At 40.7% G+C, this 10,565-nt stretch overlaps 1 protein-coding gene across 2 annotated transcripts; it reads left to right on the top strand.

Moving 5' to 3' along the window:
* The first annotated feature begins 256 nt into the window (after positions 1 to 256).
* On the top strand, positions 257 to 10,134 carry LOC115360525 (UPF0676 protein C1494.01-like). Of its 2 annotated transcripts, none has more exons than XM_030053494.1 (7): positions 257 to 475; positions 2,170 to 2,294; positions 2,387 to 2,453; positions 3,486 to 3,642; positions 5,082 to 5,224; positions 8,153 to 8,263; positions 9,738 to 10,134. In XM_030053494.1, the coding sequence occupies exons 1-7, from the start codon at positions 371 to 373 to the stop codon at positions 9,906 to 9,908; spliced, it is 879 nt and encodes a 292-aa protein (XP_029909354.1). In that variant the 5' UTR covers positions 257 to 370; the 3' UTR covers positions 9,909 to 10,134. The 2 variants fall into 2 exon arrangements, with proteins under 2 accessions (XP_029909354.1, XP_029909352.1); XM_030053492.1 differs by lacking the exon at positions 257 to 475 and adding an exon at positions 1,275 to 1,541.
* Positions 10,135 to 10,565: the final 431 nt, after the last annotated feature.

Raw genomic sequence — 10,565 nt, 5'->3', positions numbered from 1 at the left:
TTCTCCCATTAATCTACATTCAGTACCTCATTATGACAAAGTGAAAACAGAACTGTGGAAATTTTTGTATATTTATTAAAAAGGAAAAACTGAAATATCACACTGACATAATTATTCAGATTCTTGCAACAACACTTGAAATTTAGCTCAGGTGCCTCCCATTTCTCTTGATCGTTGATGCTTCTACACCTTGAATAGGGTCCACATGTGGTATATGTATGATAGAACTCTGCTAAAAGTTGAGCTTATTATTCAAAATATGTCCCTTTGATTTTATAGACTGAGGTTATGCAGGCACAAGGCATGAACATAGAACCAGCAAGGAGCTCTGGATGAGCTGCAGCAGGTTGAAATGAAAGTTTAAACAGAAATGGCACCTGCTGTGGAGCTCTTTTCCAAGTGTCATGCCTTGGGATTAGAAATCATGACCTACAGGTTGTCACTGAACAAAGTACAGAGGAACCAACTTCTAAAGGTTTGTCAAACCAGAACCCTGCTATGATTTCAGATTGGATGCATGCTGTTCGTTGTGTGCTGCAGTCACAGGGGAGCATGTGTGAGCAACTTTAACTCTTAAAAGTATCTCGCTTTGGAATGAAAACTGCACATTTTTGTCAGTGAGTGACTGCACACCAACATCCTTTTTCAATGCAGGGTTAAATGCTTTTTTAGTGATGGTGGCTGTGGAAGTGACAGGTCAAAATATAAGAAATATCAAAACATCAGAGTATCTTTCCAATGAACAGACAGCATACATGAATGTCATTACAAGCTGTAAATAGACCCATTAAATCGACTTCACGGGTGCAGCTCAGTATTTGCCATGACTGGCAAGTACTGAGCTGTCAATACTTATTCAGTCCATTGAGAAACTACTGGAAACAGTTTCGGTCAAATAAATTGAAAAAGATTTTCAGAGCAGTCTTAAAGAGGGAAACTATGACTATAAGTGTAATGTGTAAAAGAGGTTTTTTTTTTTTTTTGTCAAGATGAAATCACGAATTGGAGTATTCACAGATATTAGTCGTAATAGCATTGCCAAAACAATCAATTAAACAAACAAACGTTTTGTTTCCAGGACTCTACCGATGTCGCGCTGTTCCTTTTAGAAACTTAGAACTGATATCCAAGACTTAACAGATGAAGTGAAGGAGTGTACATTTTTATTTAATCAAGTCATATACGCCCACAAGCGCTGTGATTGGTCGGGAAATTCGTTGAGTTGTTGACCCTCTACCCAACCCAACCATAAAGCGAGGCTTTGAGTGGGCGTATCTTGGCCAGGAGGTAGGTGGGATTCGTAACAGCGCCTGTATGACACGTAGGACAGCTTCAGGTAGCCCGAAAACCTTAAAGCAGTGCAGGGTGAGCCAGTCAGATCAATAAAAATGAACATACCAGTGGTGGACTTCAGCGCATTCAACCTGAATGAAAAGGATGTTGTGGACGATCAGCTTCACGTCATGAGCAAAGAGTTGAAAACAGCCTTTACAGAAATTGGGTTTGTCTATCTGAAGAACACGGGGATTACTCAAGAAGAGGTGAGAACAGCACTGCACATGCAAAGATAGAAGGACAGATGCTTAGGTTAAAAAAATCTGGATTTTGATTTTATAATCCAGTATCTGATAGAAGTCCTTTTATCAAGTCCGACTGAGCAGTTTCAAATGGGAGGGCGCATCACATTGTTTTACTCATGTTAAGGATGAGGCTGAGGAAGGAGAAAACCCCTTATCGCCTTATCTGCATACCCAGACTAATTACCCCTCAGAAAAATTAATGTAACACTTTTAAATGCATGTCTTACATGAAATGTTTTGATGACAAATGTGCAGAAAAAACATAAATGATGCAAAATGCTCTTATATATTGGGTTATGATGGGGCAAAAGAGTTGACCTGAACTTCTGAGGCATTTCTAAGTTCTGTTCATCGTTCTTTCTTAACCACATCATAACAAGGTGGGGTGCACTTCCCTTTGAAACAGCATAGTTGAGTCTGTAGAATCTATTCTCTCTCTCTCTCTCTCTCTCTCTCTCTCTCTCTCTCTCTCTCTCTCTCTCTCTCTCTCTCTCTCTCTCTCTCTCTTTTTTTTTTTTTTTTGGAAAGGTGTTCCAGTCCAGTGTATGCAATGGTAGAGTACATCTTTTGTCTTGATTTATTTTAACAGGTGGATCATGTCATGGCCATTTCCAAGAATTTCTTCCTGCAGCCAGAGGAGCTGAAGCGACCCTTCAGCCGGAAAACCTATGCCCACAATCCTTTTGACGGCTGGGTGTCCTCAGAAGCTGAATGGTATGAATCAGAACCTAACACGTGTCTTACCTCAAAAATGAATTGAGCAGAATATCACATTTTACATTAATATTGAATAACTATATTTGCAGGTTGAATCCACGTCGACCTGGAGATTTAAAAGAGGCATTCAACATATCTTCTCTTCGCTCTGATATAGTAATGATCAGTGAGACTTTGTCATTTCATACAATGAGTCGAATTCTAGATTTGTTTTCTGTGCAATACATAATTGGGGTTTAATGAAAGCCCATTCCAGCCCCAGAAAAATGGCTGTTTTTCTGTAGCTTTCCCTCCCAGTCCCTGCTGTTGAAAAACAGCCCCACAGCCTGATGCTGCCACCACCATGCTTTACTGTTGGGATGGTATTGAGCAGGGGATGAGCGGTGCCTGGTTTCCTCCAAACTTAACGTTTGGAATTGAGGCCAAACAGTTCAATCTTGGTTTCATCAGACCAGAGAATCTTTTTTCTCAGTCTGAGAGTCCTTCAGCTGCTCTTTTGCTCTCATGTGTTTTGCACTGAAGAGAGGCTTCCGTCTAGCCACTCTGCCATAAAGCCCAGATCAGTGAAGGGCCGCAGTGATGGTTGTCCTTTTGGACCTTTGTCCCATCTCCACACAGGATCTCTGGAGCTCAGTCAGAGTGACCATCAGATTCTTGGTAACCTTTCTTGCAAAGGCTTCCACAATTGCTCAGTTTGGCCGGGCAACCAGCTCTTGGAAGAGTCCTGGTTGTGGCAGACCTCTTCCATTTGACTCTTTGCTCTTGGGAACCTTCAGTGCAGCAAAAAATTTTTGTAACCTTCCCCAGATCTGTGCCTTGCAACAATCCTGTCTCTGAACTCTGCAGGCAGTTCCTTTGACCTCATGGCTTGGTTTTTGCTCTGATATGAGAGAAAAAATGAATTTAAAAGATTTTAGCATCAGGCTGCAATATAACAAAACTGGAAAAAAGTGAAGGGAGTCTGAATACTTTATGAATACACTGTATTTATTCATTTTTGTGTGGTAGGAATGGGCTTCAATAGAAGTTTATGTCCATACATGCCTATATGGTGATTTTAATAGTTTTGGTGCTCAAAGTACAGTTATTTATTTTGTGTCAACGCCTTCATGTGAAACGCCTTCATCTGTCAGTATTTTTCCCTCAATTCTATTCTATTCTATTCTATTCTATTCTATTCTATTTCAGAACTGGCCATCATCAGGTGCTGCAGCAGGGTTCAAGGACGCCCACATTTCTTTTTTCTTGCGCTGTAAAGAGCTGTCTCTGCGGATACTGAGGGTGATGGCCCACAGTCTGGATCTGGACCCAGAGGTGTTCCTCAGCACACATCGTCTCATGGGGAGTATGTACAGCTCACTGCACTCAGAGCTATTACTGCATGTACAGGATAACTAGAATAGCCCTTACAGAGAGATGCTGCTTGCATCTAGTGTAATTTAAGGGTCATCATTAAGGAAGGTGTAACACATGACTGCTTTACATGTTTGACAGAATGTAGAGGGGTTGAATGAGTCTGACCTTTATGTGACTATAGTGTAAATCTGTGAAACATTTTGTAGTTTAGGTCTGATGCTCTTAGCCTGTAACTTACAAGTAAAACAGATACATCTCCTGCCAAATGTTTCCTTAATGAGTTACAGTGATCTCATACAGCCCTCAAAGCACATGATTTCTCTAGTCATACATGTGAACCCAAAATGACTGGATGACAGTCACAGTTTTCAGAAACACATCATCCAGACAGGACAGCTGTTCAGTGTGAACAGTTGGCTCTCACCGACTATTAACAAGCCTGGGACAGTCTCAAATTCCTTTTGACAATATCTCATTTGTTCCTCCATAATGAAAAGCAAAGGGTTAAGTGTTAGTCACTATGACTGCTTTAGAGTCCTCCACACGTATAGTATAGCAAGCTAACATTGAGCTAAACGTTGCCCAAGGCTGATCTTAAACTTTAGCGAAATTCTGTGGACAAACACAAAATATCCTGTACAGAGGTTTCACAACAGCTACACACTTCCCATAATCCTCCTCATGTAGCTTCATGTTTATATGGTTGCCTCTCGTTGACTGCTCACAGCAACAATTGCTGAAGAAGCAGTTCACACTTCCCATCCTACAGATGCACTATCTGTTGCCCCCATGAGCTTTTTTCACAACTCTTGCAAGAGTTATCATGACAGTTTATGGGTTTCTGGACAAAATAAAAGTGAGGTTCACGTACATAAATAATAAATGTTAAAATAAACATGAAAACAAATTGTTGACAGAATTAGACCAAAATAAGAGTAATTCACATACACATGTACACCATGAAGTAGCATACAGTTTTACCAGTAGAGCACTCTTGGGTGTATGTGCAACCAGATAATTGTCAGTGCGGAAAAGTGGACATTCGGACCTATAGTGCAAGTGTTGGCTATGAAACCCTTGGATCATGCTTTATAATCTGTTTGGAGAAATTGTTCACGCATTTTTTTTTTGGAACTGTAAAAAGATGGCCCCATTAACTGATGTAGTTTGAGGGAGGAGTTAGGTGAAAGCACAGGGCCTAACTCGCTGTGTGCTTAGCAGTTCTACAAACTTCACAGCTGACATAGGGATGAGCATGTAATTTTCAGTTTGTACAGCCAGTTGTGTACTATTCCTTTACATGTGACTGGTGTTGAAAGACATTGCTTTTTATTGCTTGGTGGTCCCTCTGACTACTGGACATCCTGCCAACATCCATGAAGTCTTCAGATGGCTCTGGCTTTGACAGTGGTGCTGTGTCTCCTGTAGGTGATGAGAGCTTAACTACGCTGCGGACCCTCTACTACCCACCGGTAAACAGCGAAAAGGTGAAAGAGGGTCAGGTGCGCTGTGGAGAACATTCAGACTATGGCAGCATCACTCTGGTGTTCCAGGGCCAAGAAGGCCTACAGGTACATCTTCACCCCTCTGGGCAGTGTGGAATATAAGGAGTTTTATACATTCCCATGTAGGACTGGTTTTATGAATAAGAGCAAGAGTTCTTACATGTGGAATAAGCCGGGGTTAGGCAACACAACTGGATAACGTAATATAAAACCACCCAAATTCCAACTTGGCTGAATGCATGCAATAAATGGTCCACTAGATCATGTGTACTAGCCCGCCTTTTGGCTATAATGTGCATTTTAGGAAAAAAAAATCAGCCAATACCCAGATCCCGTCTTGGGACCAGATGATGGGGTGGCTGCACAGGATTTGAATGGAGTAGAATGGTCATTGAACTGGTTGCTGTGGTCAGGTGGCTAGTTCAGAATAAAATGGCAGTTGCGGTTAGTTGCCACAGTCACAATGCACATATAGGGCATCAAAGTGTGTCACAATCACTTGAGAACTGAGAACTGATGTGCTGTTGATACTTGCTAAAAGTAGTAAATAAACATTAATAGTTACCACCAATTGGAATTTGGAAGATAGCCTGGGACAATGGCCACAGTTCTTTGCAAGTGCAATGATTCACATAAAAATGGCCACTGCTCCAAACACCTGCTACGTTGATCTGAGTAAGAAAGTCCATTCTACTTAAATTAAAGTTATGTGTCTGGCAGATTAATGCATCTGTCCCCCTTCATAAGTTTATAGCTAACGGAATTGCACCTATTGGCCTCCATTCAAAGGCCACATGGCAGGCTGAGATTGCTGCCAAGTATACCTTTAACCCTTATATGGTATTCGTTTTTTTGTTACACAGGGAGTCCTGCTGGGTCTGGTGGACCCGTTGCATTTTGGTGCTTTTAATTCAACATAATCAAACCTTTTTTTGTTAAAATACTCAGCAAATCTTTACTTCATCCCAATTGCAAGTAATATAAACAATACATATGTTAAATTTGTTCCCTTTACCTTTGTAAAATAACATTTATGAATAGAAATAACACTCGTTTTTTTTATTAAAATGCAACAAAATAAGAAAATCTATCATAAAACAGGCATAACTGGAAAATAATCAGCAAATGTACAAATGAAGGCAGTTTTTTTTTCATAACTAGTGTTTTATTTCAATTTCATTAGAAATGTAACTTAACATTTACACATAAAATCTGTCTGAACAACACATTAGCCCAATTGAACACAGCCATTTCATACCAGACTATGCCATACAATAGGTGCAGAGTTTCACTGTGTGTGTATTGCAAATGTACTTCTTGCACTGGGTGCATCATGTATAGTGTTTTTCTGTCCATCTTGGGTCCACACACCTCACAGCGCTTCTTTTTGTTACTGGCCACAATCTAGAATAATGAGAAGATAAAGATCTTTACTAACACTCGTCACATTGGCAGCAATGCGGGGCGGTTCATTTCTTGAAAACGAAGACCATTCAATTCTGCCATTTCTTGACATCCATATGTTGTCATTTTGAAGCTGCTCACCAGCTGGCTCTGGGGCTGGCTGCTGGACTGCTGGTCCTGAGGTACACTTGCGTTTGGGAGGCGGCTGACGGGCTGATCCTGGCCTCTCATGGGCTGGTCCTGGGCCTGGTTGCTCATGGGCTGATCCTGGCCTCTCATGGGCTGGTCCTGGGCCTGGTTGCTCGTGGGTTGGTCCTGGGCCTGGTTGCTCATGGGCTGGTCCAGGCTGCTCACATCGTCCTGGTTTGCTGAAGGGCTGGTCCAGAGGCTCTTTTACGCTTCTGAGTTGACTGATACTCATCCTCCTCTTCAAACTCAGTGTCAGACTCAGAATTTTCAGAATTGTGATCCTCACATTCTGAAACCTCTTCCTCTGCATCATCATCATCACCTTCTCTCTCTTCCAATATCAGTTGTAAGGCAGTCTGAACAGAAAATCGCTTTGCCATCTTGATCAGTTGTGGTATGGCACCACACTGACAGAGCTATCTGTAGCGTCAGGTTCCCGAGATTGGTTCCCGCAAGACAGAGGGTGAAATGTGTGGGAATGTGGGTGCAGTTAGTGTTGGGTACTCCAATTTTCTAACAATGTTGCAACCTTGTGCGGGAACAGGTACACCCACAGTGTGCACCTGTTCCCGCACTCGCTCTCTCTCTCTCTCCCACACAATACACACACACACACACACACACACACACACACACACACACACACACACACACACACACACACAGAGGAGGAAGGGAACATGAGGGTGCACAGGATCTATGATTTACACACTTTCACTAGGTCCGGGTCCAGTGGACCCGAACACCCTATATGTAATATAAATGTGTAGAGGGGGTATGCAGGGGGGGTAATTGAAAAATTGTTTCTGATTCATGTTCCTCACAGAAAATGACCCAAGGCCAATAAATATTAGTTTGAAAAAATAATTATTAGTATCATTTTTCTTAAGCTTAAAACTGAAAACGGGTCCCACAGACCCGAATACCTTATAAGGGTTAAAGCAGATGGGAACAGCTGGTTGTTGAACAAGTAGGCCCTTGGTTGAAGGAGCCTGAGCACAGTCTCCACAACTGCTGGAAAGAGGCCATAATCCAAAAGGCATTTCTGTTAAACAGCTAGTTGGGCATCCTTCTACTTCCATTTCAAGTCTTCCCCACACCCTCAGTGGCTAGTATGATAGTCCCATAATTCCTTGTGGGCTTCTGTGGCACAGTCCATTGGCTGGTTTGCTACAGATATTCCAGGTCAAAGGGAAGCAGGCACACTTGGAAAATTAAGGGTCTCTATACAGAAATTTTTGTTTTTCATATTGTACATATGTGAAGTTAATCAAAGCTCTATAGGATGTTATCTTTTTCACATCTGTTGTTGTCTAGTGGTACAATGGTTGACAGTTTGTATATTTGTTACTACTCAGTCAAATCTTCAGGCTTGTAATCCTTTGACACATTTTCCTTCAGGTCCTCAATCGTTCTGGTGAATACATCTCTGTTCCCGTCATTCCTGGAGCAGTCCTGGTCAACATTGCTGACTTGATGCAGCGCTGGACCGGCGACCTGTTCATCTCTGCAGTAAGTTAAGCACATTTTTGCTTATTTGTGTCACATGTGGACGAGGGTTTAGGTGGATTTAATTTTTTTAAGCCTTTATCATTGTAACAAAACAATTTATTAGCACTGTTACAAGACATACTTTACGAGAAGGGCAAAACTAAATCCAGGGATACACAGTCAAACAGAAATATTCAAGGCTTCACAAGTCTCCAACAGATCTTTCTGCTTTGCTTTTTAGCCTATGTACTGTGATTATATAATTTCACACTTGGAACCTCAGTGTTGAATAGAGATATTTGTGTGATCACTTATTTTTGAACAAGTTTTGACTTTTCAACCTGTTTATCCCTAACAACAAAAGAGCTACAGTAATCCTATAAGACAGTTTTGAAAAATATGATAGAAATCATAGTAAAGCTATAAGAACTACAGGGATAGTACAGGAAATTAAAGTAATGGCATTTCTGATTGAAAAGAAAAAAAAAATAAATATGATGAGGTCTCTATAAGCCCAATATTGAGCATCACAGACACATAATGACTTTATTGACAGTGCCATTGCAACAAAACAAGCATTATTAAAAATTTTGGTAACAGAAGATATTTACATTGGTTATTTGAGCAAAGGTACAGACGTTTTGGTTTTGGCCATAAGATGTCATTGTAGCTCAGACTGCTGATGTCATGAGGCTTTAATTAGCAGCACAAGTGAGATGCTGTTATGGAGCCAGCATCTCCCACAGTAGCTCAAGGTAATGTTAAAGAAATCCAGTACATTTTCCTATAGTTATGATGTCAGCTACAAATAACCATCTGCTATTGACTGTTATTAAAAAAAAAAAAAAAAAAAGTCCTGTGTCAAATGAAGATTTTTCCTGTTTCTGCCGTGTATCACACCTTTACCATCAAACAAACCCTCCCGCTGATGCAGTGCTGTCGGTGAATTTGTACATCTGTTTCCATGATTCAGATTTGATTTTTGAGGAATTTGTGGTTTATGACTTTGCAACCTGGATGTCCCATACCATAGTATACAATATGATACACTTTATAAAGTGTCATTCCGGTAATGGATCTTTCCATTTTGGTCAACATATTGATCTTATTCCTGTCTTTAGCTGCTAGGCCATTGCCCCAACAAACAGCAGCGTGCAACAAATAATACAGTACAGCTGTAACAGCAATAGTAGTGAGAACCTGTTTTGGGAAATTGTGGTGACACCATAGCTGTAAAAATAACAAAGAAATAAACAAAGTACAGTAATTTATCTGTAAACTCACTATTGAGTATCACAGACACGTGTCTATTATTCAAGTAGCCTACCTATATAAAAATATTCGAGTGGACAAAAAAAATACCATAAAAGTACAAAAAGGTCACTATTATCACAATATTGCCTATGTAAATTGACTCTAAGATCCTTTCAGAGTAGACAGGGTATAGATTCTCTAATGTAAAAACTTCTTTTTACTGTTGTCCCCTGTCCTGCAGGTTCACAGGGTTTTACTGCCCCCTGCTGGCGACTGCAGCGCACGTCAGTCTCTGGCTTTCTTCCTGCACCCAGATGATGAGGCCATGATAACCTGCATTGACGGCTCCAACAAATACCCCCCAATTAAATCACATGACTACAGCATCGCACAAGGCAATAAGATATACTGATCAAAGTGAATTTCTGTCCAGCCATTCCTTCTGTCTTAACCTATCATTCAAATACCATTGAGACAATTCTTTGACTGAAATAATCATTGAGTATCTGTAAATCAATAAGGGACTGGAGGGAAATTAAAACATTTATGTAAGCTATAGGTTTTTTATAATCCTATGCCATGGATCTGATTGTGTGTGCAATAGTGATGGCATGTTATTAAATAAACAGATCTGTGCGATTACACTCAGTCTCTCTCCAATTGTGTACAGTATTAAGCTCACAGGGCAGAACCTTGTTTAGCTCTGAATATGTGGGTGCAGCATAAGAAAGAGCACTATCATTTGCATACAAACCCAAAATCGACTATCCAACAGCAGAGGGGAAGTCACTGGTAAATATAGAAAAACAACCCGGTCGCTAGAGTCAAATTTATGTTCCAACTTCAGCCACTTGTGTTTGCTTTGATAGCTTCATTAACAACCAAAACTACTTGGTTAAAGTTAGGAAAAGGCCACGGTTAATGTAACAAAACAGTTAAAAATGAACACAGCGCTCATTTCACATAGGGTTTGCACCCTGGAACACAACCCTTCCATTTTTTGTAAAATAAGGCAGTACAAGTACTCTGTTCCATTTCAGTCCTGCACAGGAATGTATAAAATGTCTGC

The sequence above is a fragment of the Myripristis murdjan genome, chromosome 6 (assembly GCF_902150065.1).
Source record: "Myripristis murdjan chromosome 6, fMyrMur1.1, whole genome shotgun sequence".
NCBI classification, from domain to species: Eukaryota; Metazoa; Chordata; class Actinopteri; order Holocentriformes; family Holocentridae; genus Myripristis; species Myripristis murdjan.
The sequence above is the reverse complement of the archived record's forward strand: the minus strand, read 5'-3'. Positions and strand labels throughout refer to the sequence as shown.

Coding starts and splice junctions, on each gene's coding strand:
- LOC115360525 (XM_030053492.1), top strand. CDS start 1,389: ATGAACATACCAGTGGTGGACTTCAGCGCATTCAACCTGAATGAAAAG. Junction 2,295..2,386: donor GTGTCCTCAGAAGCTGAATG/GTATGAATCAGA, acceptor CTATATTTGCAG/GTTGAATCCACGTCGACCTG. Junction 5,225..8,152: donor AGGGCCAAGAAGGCCTACAG/GTACATCTTCAC, acceptor ATTTTCCTTCAG/GTCCTCAATCGTTCTGGTGA.